General features: G+C 42.5%; 1 protein-coding gene across 1 annotated transcript in view; it reads right to left on the reverse strand.

The window, feature by feature from the left end:
* The window catches only part of dok4 (docking protein 4), an 85,351-nt gene that overhangs the window by 27,967 nt on the left and 37,419 nt on the right, over positions 1 to 19,965 (reverse strand). Inside the window, exon 2 of the mRNA XM_069662493.1 lies at positions 18,207 to 18,677. Within this exon, the coding sequence (XP_069518594.1) occupies positions 18,207 to 18,272 (66 nt within the window). The 5' untranslated portion in view covers positions 18,273 to 18,677. The remainder of the gene's footprint in view (positions 1 to 18,206; positions 18,678 to 19,965) is intronic.

Below are 19,965 nucleotides of genomic sequence, written 5' to 3' on the forward strand. Positions count from 1 at the left end.
TACCCCGCTTCTCACCCAATGATTGAAGTTAATATTATTTCTTGCACTATGTTTTAGTTGGCAAATAAATTACATTTCAGTAACTGCTTTTGTGAAGGAATTTTCCTTCATTGAAACAACAGGTCACTGTCAGGTCAGTTTCAATTAATGCTCCTGTGTAAGACACCAGCTCTCCACAGCTCTCAGGTTTCTATCACTTTTTCAATCTCATACTGTTTTTGTTAGGAGGAAAAAATAAGAGTGAATCTCAGTTAGTTAAATAAGCAGTTTAGCGGTCATAGTTAGAATCCCAAATAAGCTGTAATTGCATTACACACACACACACACAGACACGCGGAAGAGGAATGAATACAACACAGTGTGTCATGGTTAAAGACTGAAGACCCCAGCAGGGAGAAGTCGGTGGTCACAGCGGAGCTGCTTTACTTTGGATTGTCAGTTTAATATATATAAATGTTTCATTAGTTTCATACAGATATGACAAAGCAAATTAATAGTTTTTTGCAAGGTAAAAGGTTAGAGAAATTCTGCTGTTGATCATTTCATGAAATTTTTATTTGGCACCTGCAAGACATGAAAAGTGCATCAGGAAGTGAAGTGGGATACTAATGAACTAATGTTGTTTTTCAAGAAGACTTATTGGTGTCACAAATTCTGTTCCCCCTTCTCTGAGCCTGAAACAACCCTGGTCCTACCTGCAAACTGTCATATCTGGAAACAGAAATCAGCACAAGAACTGGTGCTGTAAAGGACAACAGATACAACCAGACAGACCAATCAAGATTTGTTAATTCATGAAAAAAGTAGGAGAGTTATATCAGTGGCTCTAAGCTTCAAAATGTGACGCTCTAAGTACCACTATGGGTTGTTGTAACAAGGTGCAGACATTCTCCCTCACAACTGTGTGTATATTAAGAACAAGTGTTGTGTAAGCAGTATCAGTAAATTGTTTTTATGCCTTTCGTGTGCCAGCAGGAAGTCAGCCGACTTAACTAGAGAAAGTTGATAACACACAAGAGCCCAACATGGGGAAGCATGATCCAACCTTTTTGGTGTAAACCATGATGGAGAACTTTTAATGGAGCTCATGAAACATCATCTTAGAGGGCAGTATCAAGATTACCTTCAGACATCTGTAGGCTGAATGATATCAAATGTCACACAGGCACTTTCAAAGTGAAAGGAATGAATGGATCTAACACCAATTTCATTAAGTAGGATTTTTGATACACTGAATCTTACGACGCTCTGTGGTGTAAAATGGTTGCTTGTAGAAAAATAACCAATAAGTAGACTCTATAAAAAATTGTGGATTGTGGACATAGGGGGCAATCAAACTCAGGTGCAGACGATGACAAACAAACCCCCAGTCAGAGCAGCTGCAGGTGCTCTGGGACACGGTGTTCTGAAAATCTTTTAGTGTATGAAGTGGAACATAAAGACAGAGAGACGGAGAAAAAGAGAAAAAGAGAGTGAGCTTGAAAATCAGGGTCAGGTAATTCACTCCTGACTGGCTGCTGTTTCCCAGGAGAGCCATAACTCACCTCCTGCCTGCGGGTGCATGTCTTCATCAGTCCATCTGACACTGACAAACAGAGGTGTGTTTGTCCGTGTGCTAATGAGATCACAAAAGTCATTTCATCTCTGCAGTCAAATATGATTTGAAATATGAAATATGACATTTGTAATTTACCTGAACTGTCAGCATGAAAAATGACCACAGTGACAAAGTTAACATGCTGTTTTTTCTGTGTTAATCCAGTGTGTGAATGAATGTTTATATTTACTAATTAGCACTAATGTTAACTCAAGCTCCACTTACTGGACTTTTCACAGCTTTTACCAGAGCTGTTGAAGAAGCAGTGTGTAAGATGTAAGATAATCTCCATAATTACATTTTCATTAGTGTATAATGAATGAATGAGAGTCTGAAAATGAGAATCACTGTGTTTTCATTGCCTTACAAAGAATACCTGTCCTGTAAGCACCTACTGTGATCGTCCTCAATAAGCTTCTTTTCCTTCAAACTACTGTTTCTAATATTAACAATGACATTTCTGCCCTATTGTTTTAATCATCTGGGGACCTTGAAGATCTGGCCTCACTGAACAGACATTGCCATCCCTACAACCAAGCTGTTATAGCGGCTTAAAAAAGGGGATTACCCCATCAGGTTTATGTGGCACCATTCTGATCTAAGTCCTCTAATGTTGGTTATGCAGCATCCAAGCAGTGTATTTGTATGAATGACATAGCGGCTCAGTGCACACTGATGCTACTAACTTAATTCAGAAGCAGAAGTTTGTGTGATATGGATTGAATATGTTTTTGGCACATAGCAGGAGTGGATTACTTCATCTGACACATTGGATTTTTCACGAGCTACTGGATTCTGATACTGAGGGTCCTGGTTAAAACGTGTCCATGATTAGATGAATTATTGATATTAAATTATTAGAAGTTGAACAGGAGAAAAGCAGTTAGTGGCACCCCTGTGCTCAAATAGTATTTGGCATTTACAAACTCACATATGTCACAAAATATTTGCACTGAGTGACAACAAAGTGATTTAAAAGTGGGAACAGAAGCTGTTATAAATGTTATGGGAGTTGACTGTAGGATCAGCAGACTAATTTCTAGTTATGTGTCTTTCTCTGGTGCATCTCAGTGGTAGTTTTTGAAGCGACAAAGCATCTCCCTCCTCATGCCTGTCAATCCCCCAGGAGACCGCGGTTAAATTCCCAGACAGGCAGACAAGCTGCACAAACAAGGGCGACCTATTCTTATCAGATAAGACAAATCTTTCCCAGCAAGACAATCAGCTTTGAGCACGGCCGATCGATCTGTGTCCTTCTCTACCCCGATGTCCCCACAGGCTTTATTTAAGTTTGATCTGATCTTATCCTCCCAAAGAGTTGCTTCGGTAACCTCCAGGCTGACACCTCTGCTGCTCCATCCTAACGCCTCCACACTAATAGCAGTGTTTGACTCTGTTCAGCAACAATGGCTCTGTGATAGTCTAGAAGCTATTTTTGGAGATGACTTTTGCCTCCTCGTCTCATAGAAAGCAAGGTCAGTACGAACAGCTATCAAGATAATGATTTTGAGTGATCATCTGGGCGCTTCTCTTATCAATGTGCAGGTGGAAAAGCCATTCAGTCATTTCAATATCTCCCATAACTATTTCATCATGTGGTTGGCCAAAATGTGCTGTGCAACACTGACTCACTGCTAATGTATAGTTGACAGAAGCATCATCAGCGCACAGGAGAATGGGCAGAGTGCTGCATTATGGGATGTGGGTAATCAGAGAGGAAGGGTTGGTCACCACTGCAAAGGAAAGGCTTCAACTTTATCAACGATTCAGCAGAAGTAAGAATATTCTTTATAAAACACATTTTATTAGTATCTAGCCATGCAGATGTGTGCCTGATTTCAACTGATTATACTTTTTATGAACGTGCTGATACACTATAAACACAACTACCTAAACTGCAATGAATTAGAAAAAATGCACATCTGCCATGCATTTACACTCAGTATGCAGCATTTGACCTTTAATAGGGGGGTCATTGGTATATAAGCCGTGCGTTTACACCATCAGATGATGCCCCAAGTAGCCTTGAGTTGCTTCTGTTTTCATTTGATTGACACTGCAAGGTACGCTAGCATGAGGGCTGAGGAAGGGAAGAAGAGTGAGGAAAATGTGGGTGATGAACACTTGGAAGAACAGCACCTCTGCTGTGTGGAATTATTTAGAATTAAGGAGAGGCAACGTGTCACAAACAGGTTCAGTTTAAAACATGGCCACTCATTTAATGTTGTTTTGGGAATCGTCCAATTTTATGTTTTACCCAAAGTCAGAAAAACTCATGACATGAAGAAAACGGAATGATTGGTGGAAGTTGAGGTGGCATTCAGAGTTGTGAAAGGGCACATAAACCATAAATAATCTGGAGCTGACCAAAATGTCTCTGAAAGCTACAACCAAACGGAGCACAGAAATGTATGGCAAAGCAGTTTACTGCTAGGCTAGGTAGCTAGTTGTAAGATATAATTCTTATGACTGCTTGTTCAGCATAAAACACATCTAATGGCACAACAGGATTTAGTAGTTAATACTTTCTATTTGTGAACTACTGTCCAGTTTGTTTCGTACTAGCTGAATCAAACGCACCTCATCAGCAGCAGCCATCTTGGTTGTTTAGAAAAATGCCTCAATAGAGCTCATCTGTCATCTTTCCAACCTTATAAGATAATTGGTTAGCGAAAACTGTCTGAAGAGAGACCATCAACACATCAGCAAGAACATAAAAACATATAGCTATATATAGCTGTACAAAAGCATTATCTTTGACTTGCTTTGTGGCCGCCTGATGAATGGAAGCCAAATATTAAATCTCCTTTTAGCTCGGTCTTCTTATCCACCATCTCCTACTGAAAAATTCTCACACTTTTGCCGATAAATACTATGTTCACCAGACATTTTAGCTTATCACTAAAAATAGCAAAACAACTAGCTGAAAGATGTTAAACCATCTAAAAAAAGAGGAAGGAAACCACTTAATTTTGACGATCATTTTCTGTGAGTTCATTACTTCTAACAATGCCTTTAAATTACAGTCATCTGATCAATACTTAATATAAAACTATGGAGCTATAGTTTATATATATAGCTTAAATCTTAAGACGGGTGTTCTTTATCAAATCCACACATTTAGCTTATACAGATTACAGCCGTTACTGCTCAAAAACTCTAAAGAAAAGGATTAATGTGTTTGTATGTCTGCACTGTCACATCAAGTTCTTTCTATGTTGTCCAGAGAACCTCTAACTGTATTTTAGATGCCCTGAAGGCTTCATTATGTAAGCAGGCCTCTGAGACTAATGGGTTAGCTTGCTCCACAGAGAGTTCCCTGACCTGACATTCAGCTTCACCTCTCCTCCCAACACTGCTCTGACTGCAGGCGCTCTGACCTCCCTGCTCTTCCACATATTATATCGTCCTCTGCTCCTTCCGAGCACTGCTATACTGCTTACCCTCCCCTGGTGCTCCTTTTCTTTGTTTGTGGAGACAGTGGCATTGTTATTCAGATTGGTACAGCTTTATACTCCATTCTTTGATCTGAAAATACCTTCTAGTTTAATGTTTGTTCTATTTTTGAGAAGTATGTGAAGACTGAATCAAAAGATAATCACGGCTCGTCATCGGTTGTTTGGAGGTATTTAAACTTTAGGACAAGTGATGAGTGCATGAAACCTGTGTCTGCGCTGCCAAGCAACACAACTAACTTGTTCAACCTGCTGAAAAAACATTACAAAGTGCAGTATGATGAGTGTATGAAGGCCGAGAGGAATGATCGCTACTTCCCGTCCTTGTCCAGAATCATCTATAGACAAATCCAAAGACATCCATAACAGCAAAACTGTACAGCACAACACCCTATCACCAGACTCCCAAAGACAGACTGAAATGAGCAATTCGCATTGCATTTTGCCTCTAGAAGATGTACCAAATTCAGGTAAAGAACCTAGTTAGTCTTAATTTTAATGCATAATTTTTACATGAGCCGGAATTTAGCACAAAATGGAACTGAAAGGGTTTCTTTGTTTATTTATTTAACGAAGTAAACTTACTTTTTTTTTTTTGAGTATCTGTACTTGACTTGACTATTACTTTTGGAGGAAACTTATGACTTTTACTCCACTACATTTGAAAGACAAAAATCATACTTTTGACTCCATTACATTTCTATGAATGTTCTCGTTACTCGCTACTTTTGCTCTGAAGCTGATAAAAGCAATAAACTGTGTTCGTGTAGTTCTGCGTGTGGTTCGTCTAAGTGGTGTTGCCGTACCTGTAGCTTGTGCGTCCATGCTTGAACGTAGAGCAAACATCACTCAGATCAGGCAGATCATTTAGTTGTGGTAATTATGCTACGGCAGATAAGGATGACGATTCTCCACCTGAGCAAGAATATGAATAGTGAAGTTGTCACAGAGGCCCATTTCTTTTTATATGTTTGGCATATGTTGGATACTAACACCGCTGCAGAGAAGTAAAAAAAGCAAAGGGAGCTTTAGCAGCCCCAGGAATAAGAATATGCTGCACAATTGCATAGTTCAAAAGGCCTTGCATCTACTGAAATGGCTGTTAAAATTTTTTTGAATGTTTTCTCACTGTGTAAAGCCTGGCTGACATTTTCCCTGGTCATCAGGTAAATCTGGAAATCTGTAGCATGCGAGTTTAAATATGTAAATAATGTTTTCTTAATAAACGTAGCAGAATGTACACCCATGTATTCTTGACTGCGCTCATGCTTTGTGAAAATACAATGCTCTGAGATTTTTTTTTTAAGTAGTTTGAATACTTCAGTATTTTTAAAAGCAAGTACTCCAGTACTTTAGCTCAAGTAATAATTTGACTGAGCAACTTTCACTTGTGTTGGAGTAATATTTGAACAGGAGTATCTATACTTTGACTCAAGTAATGAAGTTGTGTACTTTGTCCACCACTGTTTAAAAGTGAAATTACATTTAAAAAATGTTATTCCTAAATGTTTTAAATAATCGTGATTCATAAAAATAATCGATTATCATTTTGGAAGTAATCGTGCAGCCTTACCGGCAGGGCATAAACTCATTTGTCTGGAAGTGTTGCCATACCATGCTTAAGAGCCCTGCGAAAGTGCAGAAAACAAAGGCCGGGGGGAACTTTTAGTCCCTTAAAAAGGAGAACCTGAGAGTGTTTGTCTCCTATTTGTGAAAAAATCAGCTAAATGACAGCTTTCCCTTTAGTCATTGTCAACCTGTGTACTTAGTTGAACCTGAAATAATTCATGGTCATTTGACATTCAGTAGAGTGGGTGAAAGGCATAGACTTACAGTCATTATGAAATGAAATAAAATATTGTTCTCTTCCGCATGTTCACAGTTCTTTCTTTCCACAGTGAAGGAACGTGTAAAAAATCTCTTGGTGACGGTTTGCCAGGATGTCATGGGGTGTCATCTGCCCCCCTCTGTGACGCAATAGATAGAACAAACAAAATGTCACATTGATACTAATTATTGTTCCCAACACCCCACTTACTAAGTTGTATCTTAGCATAAGAAGCAGAATCACTTATCTTCAGTCAAAACTCATCACCATTTTGCAATTTTCAAGTCCATGAAATTAGAAGTAGTTGGTTTGTACTATTAAAAAAAAGCAGTATGTATTTCTAAAATTTACCAAAAGGTACCTGAAGGCTGCAAAAAGTTCACTTGGCTGGTCAACTGGGCAAAGATGGATTCATGAGATCTGATAAAATAATGACCCCACAGCAACCAAGCACATCAGAAATGATTAGAAAATAATTATAACTGGACTATAAAGTTCAGATGGCATGTGTGAGTGCATGCACACTGGGTTGTCAGCATCTCTGTGCCGTGGGCCCTCTCCCGCCCACACACACACTTTCCAAAATAGTTTGTTCCCAGGTTCATTCGTCCAGCTACTTCCTCCTAACAGCCTCCAGCACTTCTGGTTGCTCAGTTAAACTCGCTGTGAAAAGTTTGTATCTATATTATCAAGTATTTACACTGCTCAAAAAAAATTAAGGGTACACTTAAATCAAACATCAGATCTTGATGAACGTATAATTCAAGTTGAAAATCTTGACTGATGTACATTGTATAATTTGTTGAGAACAAAATGATGTAACAACGGTCAATGGGAGCCAAAATCATCAGCCCACTGAGGGTTGGATTCAAAATCAAACCCAAAACCAAAGTAAAAACATTAAATCACAGGCTGATCCAACTTGTGTGAATGTCATCGTGGCAACTCATGATGTGATTCAGTAGTGTGTATGGCCCCTGTGCCCGTATGCACTCCAGACAACGTCTGGGCATGCTCCTGATGAGTCGGCGGATGGTGTCCTGGGGGATCTCCTCCCAGACCTGGATCAGGGCATCAGTGAGCTCCTGGACAGTCTGTGGTGGTACTTGGCGGCGTCTGATGCACCGATACATAATGTCCCATAGGTGCTCAATTGGATTTAGGTCAGGGGAATGAGAGGGCCAGTCAATGGCATCAATGCCTTCATCATCCAGAACTGCCTACACACTCTGGCCACATGAGGCCGGGCATTGTCCTGCACCAGGAGGAACCCAGGGCCCACTGCACCACCATGAGGCCTAACAATTGCTTGGAGGATTTCATTCTGGTAGCTAACAGCAGTCAGGGTACCATTGGCTATGACATGGAGGTCTGTGCGGCCCTCCAAGGAAATGCCTCCCAGACCATCACTGACCCACCGCCAAACCAGTCATGTTACAGGCAGCATAATGTTCCCCACAGCATCTCCAGACTCTTTCACGTCTGTCACATGTGCTCAGTGTGAACCTGTTCTCATCTGTGAAGAGAACAGGGCGCCAATGGCGGACCTGCCAATTCTGGTGTTCTCTGGCGAAGGCTAATCGAGCTGCACGGTGCTGGGCTGTGAGCACAGGTCCCATTAGAGGATGTCGGGCCCTCATGCCACCCTCATGGAGTCTGTTTCTGACAGTTTGGTCAGAAACATGCAAGCCAGTAGCCTGCTGGAGGTCATTTTGTAGGGCTCTGGCAGTGCTCCTCCTGTTCCTCCTCGCACAAAGTAGCAAATATCGCTCCTGCTGCTGGGTTGATGCCCTCTATGGCCCTGTCCAGCTCTCCACGTGTAACAACCGGTCTCCTGGTACCTCCTCCATGCTCTTGAGACTGTGCTGGGAGACACAGCAAACCGTCTTGCGACCGCACGTATGGATGTGCCATCCTGGAGGAGCTGGACTACCTGTGCAATCTGATTGGGCTGCAGGTACCGCCTCATGCTACCAGTAGTGACAAGGACACTAGCAGAACACAAAACTAAAAAAGAATCAGTCAGGAAGTATCAGGAGAGAGCAACTGTCTTTGGCCACCACATGTAAAACCATTGCCTTTTTGGGGGTTGTCTTGCTTTTGCCTCTCCATTGCACCTGTGGTCTCTTTAATTTGCACCACAGCAGGTAAAATTGATATATCTATATCAGCATATATATCTATATCTTTGTATAGGCTGTGGGGTGACACACAATGAACCCCCCAAGAAGATCAGTGCACCAACAAAACAACATAAGTTTATGTTCAAGTGACAAAACTGACTTCAATCAACTTCTTTTTCTCAGTGAAGCCAAAAACATGCCAGAATCAATACTGACATTGTCCTGTGTAAGCTTCTACACCTTTGTGTATTACAACCTGATGGCCTTCACGGTTTATTTTCTTGCTTTTCCCCATAGGAGCACATGGATTTAGGGATACAATATGTAATGTAAGGGACAGTTGTATTCAGAGAACATATATACAATAATATTACATATTTGAGGAACAAACAGGTGACAAGCAGAACTAGAGCAGAGAGATCCCTGAAGATTGTCTCTATTAGGATAAGATAAGATTACTGTTTGAACATGTGCATCACTGTTTGAAATTAGTGCTTAATTGGTCATTTCAAATTTACAAATAATGCATGTAAATTATAAACAAAGGACAAACAGAAAGATAGATGTACTGTAGCCACACTTCTTCTGTGCATTTGCTTTCAGCTAAAGTGATTTAAAAGAAAGTCTTATCCTGCACACTTGCTTGGCATGATTGAGAAACTCATCTTATTGTCTTAGAGGCATCAGTGCTGGATAAGCAGAGATCAGAGTAGGACTCTGAAGTAATATATCATGCATGTTAACTCAGCTCTCACCTACGCATTGTGTCGCCTCTAAGTCTACTCTGGCCTCAGGCAATGTCACGTTTAATTCCAACTGTGAGACTCTTACAGGACTCCAAGGGACTAAGAGCGGTGTTTCATAGTCTTTATGAATAATTTAAAACCTTGTTTTTCTAAATGTAAGATATATCTGCCAAAGGAGTGGGATCTATAAAGTATAAGTGTTGGGACCATAAAATATAGTTGACCATTTTGCTTGGTTGGTGAATGGATGCATTATTTGGTGTACTCTAGTCTCTCAGAATGGGCAGTTACAGGAAATGATGTGGCTGAACGCTGGTGTCATTCAGTACATCTCTCCATATTGAGATGCACACTATCTTAAGAAGTGTTTAGCCTGCTAATCTCAGAATTTGGAACGTATCCAACCTTTCAGTGTATGGGTGCATCTGAAGTATGGACATTTACTTCCCTGCTACTTGCAGAAAGTGGGGGAAAAACACAACACAAGCAATTGTTTCCTTGTACCCAAAAGGCAGGGCTAAGCATATGGACAGATGTGGCAAACACATCTCACATATGCTTTTACACTTGGTGCCTGTTAACCCTCTGAGTGCATTGACTGCATGCTTAATCAGTGTGAGGCTGGTTAAGGTGGGTGTGGGGGTTTGAAAGCCTTGTTTCACGCCCGACTGTTGCATGGAAACGTTAGGGCTCTAGGGGTACAACAGTGCAGCCGAGGTGAGTTCAAGTCAGTTGTATGTCTGGGGCTTTTTCCTTCGGCTTTGTTGTTCCTGTTGAGACAAATTAAGCATGACTCTGGTAGTCTATCTGCTCAGCCTTTAGGAGGACCTCAGCTGTGCAAGCTCTCTGTGCCCTAAGGATGCAGAGACTAACTCAGATAGCCCTCTTTTTACCTATCTTTGTAATCATGTCCTCCTGCCTACCCCTGTGTCTCCCCTGGCTTTTTACTTTGTAAACTCATTGACTTACCATGTTCACCCTCCAGGGTATTAAAGTTAACAAAGAGAAATCTAAGGCTTATTAAGAATTCACCAATACTATCCAATGGAGGATAGTACAGGCTTTTCAACCATGATCCAGAATTTCAAGTTGTGTGAAATCAAAAGTCAAAGATTTTGCCTAACCAATTTTGGTACGTTAACCCAACCAAACTTTTCACAACAATAACAACCAGTTACATTTGTCTGTTTGATACAAACATCAACATTTGTGGAACTTCTGGAGGTCATTTAATGTCCAATTCACAGTTATCGAGTGGGCGTGTTGATGACGTCATCCAGGTTGGAGTTTTGCTATTTATATAGTTTTCGTCTCGGTTGCCTGTATATTTTTTTCACTCTTGCTTTTATATTGCTGATGTGTCCTTATACTTGTTATATAGATTTCAACGCAAAACCAGTCATTATAGAGAAGATTTCTCCTCCTTCTGAATGCTCCACCCATGTGCCTCTCTAACCCAAACTAAACTTACTATTGCCAGGAGTGGAGAACATGTCTCACACGGGCAATGTCCTGCTGTGCTAAATGTGTGAAGTCCAGACAAGATAGTCCGCAGACTGTCCGATGTTCATATATGAAAGCAATGTATGAGGATGTGTTGTCTGCAATCGGTAGAGGCGCTAATTCCTGAAATGCTCCTGTGGGTGGTATTACAAGGTAGGAACAATTGGCATATTATCGCATGGGTTAACGTTGAACATGCAACTTCTAAACATCTTGAGCTCATTGTTTTGTTCACTATCTATTCACCCTCACTAATGTAATCAATCTTCAGCAGCAGCAGGGAGCCCTCATGAATCCCCTGTACACTACCTGCCCAGCAGCAGCGAGACAAAGTTGGTAATTATCTTTTGACCACAGTGGAGCATTTAGCAGCTAACCAGCCCCATGTTTCCCTCAGGAGTTTGTGAAGACCAAAAAAGGGTGTAAATTAGAGGAAAAATGTCGTCTTCAATTCATCAAGTGGACAAAAGTCAGACTCCAAATGAATGCTAATGTTGCTCGTGATAACAATCAGAGGTATATGGCTGTGTTTGAAGCTTGTTTCACTGTCACAAAAATTATCTAATGCAGTGTTAACAATGTTGTTGAAATTTCTGACATAGCACTAGTCTCAATGAGATAAACTGTCGGAATAAAGGTAACATTAAAAAAAACGGTAAATAGCAGGATGGGAAAAAAAGGAAAGACTGTTAATCCATGCTGGGGAGCTATTCAGAGACGGTTACACCAAATACTGTAAAATTACAAATGTTTTTGTTTTTGTACTATTAATCTAAAGAATAAACAAACATCACTATTGCCACAAAGATACCAGTCAGGAGCTTTCATAAACAAAGCACCCCAGCTGCATTCTACTGGTGCCAAACTATCTCTGCTTCACACTACACATCACTACATACGGGCAGACTGCTTACAACACTGGCACCGAGAGAGGATGGATTAAGAGAGTTAATGAAAAAGGGCAAAAGGAGAGAGATAGATGACAGAGAAAGAATGCAAAGGAAGGATACAGATAATGAGGCAGAAAAGGAAGAATGAGATGTGAGGAATCAGAGGTCTGGGCAGGAAATCGCAGAGGGAGAAAGAGAAGACAGAGCAATTAAATGACAGGGGCAGTGTCAGAGAGAGACGAGAGGAATAATATAAGGACAGACAACTGGAGCACTTAGTGTCCAAAACATGAAAAGAACTCTTAAAGGGAGAGAGTGTAAGAGACAAATTTGCTTTGGTCCAGTTACTTTGCCTACCAGCTTAAATCTAATAGAAACTATATTCTTCTTCTTTAAGAATCGTTCTAAATTAAAAGTAAGCTCAGCAAATCAATACATCTTTCATGTTAATATGCTGTCTGTATTTTCAAACTTTATTTCAGTTTGATTTCAGAATTGACATAAACGAATTTCAATGGGATTACTGCTCGCAGAGAAACTGCCAATGAATAATAGCAGATGATCATCTGTCCCTCTACCTCATGAAGGAGGACAGAAAGCAGTCATCGTTAGAGTGTGCATGGACTGAGGAGGACTCCAAATGTAGAGCTCTGTCCTCACATGACCTCGACTGTGAAATAATCTGCTTCTTAAAACAAAGAGCAGAGATCCACCTCAGGCCTTTGTCCCAGTGCTGGATAAGCATTAGCCCTCCATAACCACTTAATGAGGAACAAGGATACCAGTTATGGTCGCCTCAAACCGTCACATTTCTCCTGTTACGTCACTTCTTTAAATTTCAAGCAGCATTTCAGGCACAGCAGTTTGCAACACAAAACCTCTGTTTACGATCACCTCGGAAAAAAACACGACATCTCTAATCATTACCATAATTCAAAAAAGGTATAAGGAACCAAGAATATCAAAAATGTAGTACAAAACATTGTGTTATCTCATACATACAGATATTCAGACATATTCATTCACATCTTGATGTCAAACTGATATAAAATGTCAACATTTTTCCAAGCAAACATTTGTCCGTAACATGTTGTGGAGGCTCTAATTCAAAACTCAACATCATTTTAAAGTGATCTCGTCGCCACCTACTCAGCCAAGAGATCCATGGTGGTGAGTCAATTCACTGCCTCAGGCTCCGCTTCACGTACCCTCACGGCAGTCAAGGTAATGCACCACACTGCCACAGATCTTAAGGCGCTCATAGACTCCGGGGCTGATGAGAGTTTGATGGACTGGGGGCTAGCAGAAGAACTGGGCCTCAAAAACAAACTTTTAGTTAAGCCTATCAGGGCCAAGGCTCTCAATGGACAGGAACTGTTCGCCATCACACACATCACGTTGTGCATTAACGAACATAAAGAACACATTAGCTTTTATTTATTTAAGTCGCCCTCTCATGCTTTGATTTTGGGACAGCCATGGTTGTTTCGTCACAACCCCCATGTAAATTGGAGAAGGGGAGAAATCTTTGGGTGGGGAGGGGACTGTGTTGTAGATGTAACAGGCATTAACCTGGTCTCTGCTATTTCTGCCACAGACTCCGACTACCCGGACCTGAGCTCCGTGCCCTCCTGCTACCACCACCTCGGGGAGGTTTTTAACAAGACCGAAGCCTTATCACTCCCGCCACATCGGCCCTATGACTGTGCAATAGAACTGATCCCAGGCTCCGCCATACCCAAGGGCCGTACGCGGTCTCAGGGCCGGAGAGGGAGGCCATGTGGGAGTATATTGGGACCTCACTGAAAGCGGGGTTGATCCGCCCCTCATCATCACCAGCAGGCGCCGGTTTCTTCTTTGTGGGCAAAAAGGATGGGTCCCTAAGACCTTGCATAGACTACAGCCCTCTGAATGACATCAAGAACCGTTACCCACTTCCTCTCATGTCATCTGTGTTTGACCAGCAGGCCAAAGTGTTCACTACAGGTTTTAATACCCCAAGCGGACATTATGAGTACCTGGTCATGCCTTTTGGCCTCACAAACTTGCCTGCCGTGTTCCAAGCCATGATAAATGAAGTACTTAGAGACTTTCTTGACCATTTTGTCTATGTGTACCTCGATGACATTCTCATTTACTCCCCTGACCTTGACCAGACTCTATGTCAAAGTGGAAAAAAGTGCGTTCCATGCCGACACTGTCTCCTTCCTGGGCTTCATCGTAGCCCCTGGAAGAGTGCAGATGGAGCCGGCCAAAATTAGCGCTGTGGCTGAGTGGCCCACACCTGATAGCCGCAAAAAGGTTCAGCAATTCCTCGGGTTTGCTAACTTTTACAGGCGGTTCATCAGAGGCTTTAGCGCAATAGCTGCTCCTCTCCATGCTCTTACTTCCCCACAGGTGCAGTTCCACTGGTCTCCAGAGGCCGAGACAGCCTTCCGGACCCTCAAGCATCGCTTTACCTCAGCTCCCGGGGGCAGTTCTCTCTCAACGGTCGGAGCAGGGGGTAAGATGCATCCATGTGCCTTCTTGTCACGGCGGCTGTCCAAGGCAGAGCGGAACTATGATGTCGGCAACTGGGAGCTGCTGGCGGTCAAGCTCACTCTGGAGGAGTGGAGACACTGGCTTGAGGGGACTAACCATCCAGTCATTGTCTGGACTGATCATAAGAACCTCGAATACATCAAAAAGGCCAAAAGACTTAATTCTCGCCAGGCCAGGTGGGCGCTCTTTTTTAACCGATTTTCTTTCTCTCTTTCGTACAGGCCGGGGTCCCGGAACCGCAAACCAGACGCCCTGTCTCGACTCTTCGACCCCGAGCCTGTTGCCAAGGACCCAGACACTATCCTCCCACTAACCTGTGTGGTTGGAGCGGTGACTTGGCAGATAGAAAATGAGGTTAAGCAGGCTAATGGTGAGGCTCCGTCACCTAGTGGGTGCCCAGAGAATCGTTTGTTTGTCCCGGTTGATTTGCGCCCACAGGTGATCCACTGGGCCCACACCTCGCTGCTTTCCTGCCATCCGGGAGTTCGGAGGACGATGTTCGCTATCTCCCGGATGTTCTGGTGGCCATCCATGGAGCCGGAGGTCCGGGAGTACGTAGAGGCATGTTCGGTCTGCACCCGAAACAAGACGTCCTCCGGGTCACGCATGGGTCTCTTGCAGCCACTTCCCATCCCCTCCAGACATCTCCGTGGACTTCGTCACGGGGCTCCCGGTTTCTCAAGGTAACACCACTGTCCTCACAGTGGTGGACAGATTTTCCAAGATGGCTAGATTCATTCCTCTGCCGAAACTGCCCTCCGCCAAGGAAACGGCGGAGATCATGATGACCAATGTTTTCAAAGTTCATGGTTTTCCCAAGGACATTGTCTCCGACCGGGGGCCCCAGTTCGTCTCCCGGTTCTGGAGTTCTGCCAGCTCATCGGAGCTAAGGACAGCCTGACCTCCAAGGCCAACGGCCAGACCGAACGCCTCAACCAGCAACTGGAAACTGGCCTCCGGTGTCTGGTCTCCCAGAATCCCTCTACATGGAGCAAACACCTGGTCTGGGTCGAGTATGCCCACAACCTACTGCCCACCTCAGCCACAGGTATTTCACCCTTTAAGTGTGTGTTTGGTTACCAGCCCCCTGTTTTTGCAGACAACGAGCCAGAGGTGTCTGTGCCCTCCGCCCATGCCATGGTTCGCCGCTGTCATCACATCTGGGCAGCCGCCACGCAGGTGTTAATTCGCCAAGGGGACAGAGTCAAGAAAACTGCGGACCGCAAGAGACGGCCCGCCCCCGCCTACCAACCGGGTCAGAGAGTGTGGCTCTCTGCCAAGGAGCTCCACCTCAGAGTCCCCTCCAAGAAGCTGGCACCACGGTTCGTGGGTCCGTTCCCCATCACCAAGATCATCGGTCCCGCAGTGGTTCGCCTTCGCCTGCCTCGATCCCTCCGTGTTCACCCTACCTTCCATGTAAGCCAGATCAAGCCCGCCAAGGAGAGTCCGATGGTCCCAGCCGCCGCCCCTCCGCTGCCTCCAGAATTGAAAGAGGGCGGCCCAGTGTAGGGTCAAGCAGTTGCTGGCGGTTCGCAACCGGGGCCTAGGTAAACAATACCTGGTGGACTGGGTAGGATATGGTCCTGAAGAGAGACAATGGATCCCGTCCTTGCGAGTGATTTTTTGTTTGTACATTTCAAAGTTTAGTGCCTAGTTTAGTTCTGTTTTATAGCCATTTTTCTATCCTCCTTTGGAGCGAACTTTTGTTCTTATTAAAGTTTGATAGTGTTTTGTAGAGCCTCCGATTTTGAAGAGTGCGTTTTATTTTGGTCCATTTTCTTACGGAGTTTGGTTTTCCTCCTTTGGGAGTGATTTCGAGTTTTGTTCATAGTCTTTTGTATTCCTCCTAGCGGAGAGATTTTCTGTTTGTTCTTTTCCTTTACTTTTTGTGATTTTGTCCCTCCTTCACGGAGTGGGTTTTTGTTTGGGAGATATTCTTCCTGTGTTATTTTTTCTCTGATAGATTACTTAGATTCATAGATATTTTCATAGCCGGTTTATTTGTCACTCTGTCAAAGAGGTTAAGAATTCTAATAAAGTGTGCTTTGACGGTCTACTCTCTGCATCAGAGTCCTCATTCTAGCCCAGGCCTGACAGTGTCTGCTTTTGACTTTAGATATTGACTGTACTGGTGCACATACTCTAACACACACACACGCACACACACACACACACACACACCACACACACATGCTCCCTACCATCACCTCTCAGCATCTATATTCTATCTAGAGATGAGGTGTGGATCTATCAGTATCCAAACCTTCCAGCTTCTCTCACACGTATCTTACACAAGGCACTAACAGAATAAACAGGAAGCTCACTGTAGGTCAAGCAGTAAAAAGCAAGAACATTATTTCCCATGGGACACATTTTTTCAAGACATAAGCCATTAAGTGAGCTAAAACTTAAAGGCAAGAAACTTTATTTTGGTAATATCCTGAGCTCTGAGCTCATGCTGGAGAGGGAATTTCATCAGTCCCCTCAGAGAGCTGCACAGCGCCGCTCACTTGCAGCGATAGTGGAGCAGACCATTACTTGAAGTAAGCTGGTGAACAGAACCGGGCTCAAATTGATTTGTGCTTCTTTCCATATTATGACTTATGCAAAGTTGAATTCCACTGCCTACACCATCTGAATGTGACTCACACTCACGCAAATCAGCATTCCCCATGCAGTTTATGCGGCTTGAGCCACAGGCACAAACGTACACAGAACGGATGGAGCAGATTTTCACTCTGTTTAACAGCAAGTCATACAAAATGCATCTTTAGGGTATTCAGCAGCACACTTTCTATTAAACCTTAGTTTATTTATAAGCTAACTGAATAAAAGTGTTCAAATGTTAGTTCGCTTGTAAGCTGTATTCAGCATATAGCAAAGTTTGTAAAGGATTTATTGACCCATATTAGAAAAATCCCAACATATTTTAGGTGTCATTTGTCAATGCCAATACAAATAGAACCAACACATCTGTATGGACAGAAATAAAACGAGGTAAGTTCATTAATTTTCATATTTATAAAAGGGTAAACAACTATTAAAGCTGATTACGTCTGTGAAGAAACTTGCGACCCAAAAGATGATACATATTTAACAGTCATTGTCATTCATCTAATATATAAGATACAAACAGTTAATTTGTACATCTATCAGAGGTGGGACTGCTGTGTCCTAAACTGATCTGCTCATTGCTGGAGACTATGACCTGCACATGTTTGTGTATTATACACGGGTAACTGTAGCATATTTGACCTTATCTCTGCAATGGAAATGGTCCGCTCGCACCTTCATTGGTATTTTCTATTGTCATGTAATTTCATGTCGTACCTTTAAAGCTTCACAATCTGCTATCTCCTAATCTAAAAGGTTGTGCAAGTTATTTATTGTGTTATAAATAATCTCACACCTGTTTTTTCATATTAAAGAAAAATAAACTTACAAAACAAATTAATCCAAAGTTCTAAATCTAGAAAGAAGGAAAAAGGTGATTTAATGCAAAATGCATGAAATACACACTCACCCCCAGCTTGCGGCTGCGCATGCGTACGTAGCCCTGCTTGACAATGTCGTTGAAGTTGGAGGCCATCTTCGGAGGGGCGGTAACCGGCTGGCTGACCCTGAGGAGACCATCCAGATGATTCTTCTCTCCCTAAACCAGTCCCTCGCTGTCCCTTCCTACCTTTCTTACACTCTCAGCTTCTTTGTCCTGCCTGGCATCCTCTCTTTCACTTTCAATACTGTCGGTTTCTTGCAGAACTTTTTTTCTCCTTACAACACTTCCTGTTTCTATCCAGAGTCAGGTCTGTCTCTCCTGATCTGGATCTCTTCACATCTCTGAGCCTCCTTTTTTTCCTTGTTTCCTTTTGTTCTCCTCTGTTCGATGTGTTGCGCTCCTTTGTTGTCTCTTGCTCTTCTGTTTTTCCTTCACTGTGTTCTTCTTTTGTTCACGCTTCACAAGATAGGTCTTCCCCAATCTCCGTCTTTGACATCTCTAAGAAATGGACAAAAAAGAGAGAGGCAGAAATGGATATACAGTATAAATGTATTATTCATTGAAGAGTGAGGAGCACAACATTATCGTCCATTATTCATGCTGGTGGCAGACACCGTTATTGAGGGCAAGTATGCAGGATGGCTGCTAGTGACCTGCCATTGTGCTGTGCTGTGAGGTATACGCTGTATGTCTGCTTATATTTGCCTTCCCTTGTTTGAGTGTGTTCCACACATGTGAGCTTGTGTGGCTTCATGACATAAAGCTGTAACTCTCTACAAAGGAGATCACAAGAGGCAGAATATAATATGACTGCTGTATGAGGAAATAAAAAGGCATGATGTGTAATCTGTTCTCGAATCAGAGCCTGCTTACTTATAATGCCACACTGTTTATTCCCTGCTTCAATCTAGTTAATTTCAATTTCTAACACCCTGATCTCTTCATTTGCTTCAGTATGTATTTTGTCATACTGCCGCTGGAAATGAGTATTAACATCTCTAGTCAAACAGAGATCTGGTGTCTTTAGATGTTCTCATTTGTTAGTGCTGTACTGATCTCATTAATGTGAGGTGTCATTCATAAACTCTGCCGCTCCCCACAGCGTTATGCTGCCTTTTATCCTGTTTGAGCTCATTTAAACCCACTGTACTCGTAAACTGGCTCTCGATCTCTGAATTGACATCATCATCTGCTGTTAGAGAGGGCCTATTATGATAATTTCAAACTCTACTGGAGGATTACACTAGAGTAGTTTGCCTGTTTGCAAAAAAACCTTCTTTATCTCATTAGAGCCCGTTTTTGCAGCCTTTCATCTCAGCCTCTGTTTGAAACAAGCTGTTATTGCTCATGTCTCTTTAAGGCCAACCTCTATAAAAGTCTACCCTCTTCTGTTTGGACTGCTCTGAGCACAATGTGAAACTTAAAGAGTAGCCCTGAGAAAAGCAGTCGAAAAACTTCCTAGACAGACCTCAACGAGTGTTGGTGCATCTTATCACTCCTTGGACTACTGGGCCTGGAGCAGATGACTGTATGACGAAATCAGCAACTAGCTGACATTAGCTCAACAAGAAAGTAGAAAAAAACGTTTACATACATTTACCTCAGACTATTTTTTTCCAGTATAAAACCAAGGTATTCGGTATTCAAATATTGGGCAACTTCAATCACCTCATTGTTTAATTTAAGAAGCTGAATCACTGTTAACTGACCTCTGAAACCTTAAAGCCTATATGGAAGCACACACTCAGTCACACGTGATGATAGAGAGGGATGTATAAGTCTATAA

This window comes from Semicossyphus pulcher, unplaced genomic scaffold, assembly GCF_022749685.1.
Source record: "Semicossyphus pulcher isolate SPU_LCO1_2020_fin unplaced genomic scaffold, fSemPul1.0.p SCAF_1, whole genome shotgun sequence".
In the NCBI taxonomy this organism is placed as follows: Eukaryota; Metazoa; Chordata; class Actinopteri; order Labriformes; family Labridae; genus Semicossyphus; species Semicossyphus pulcher.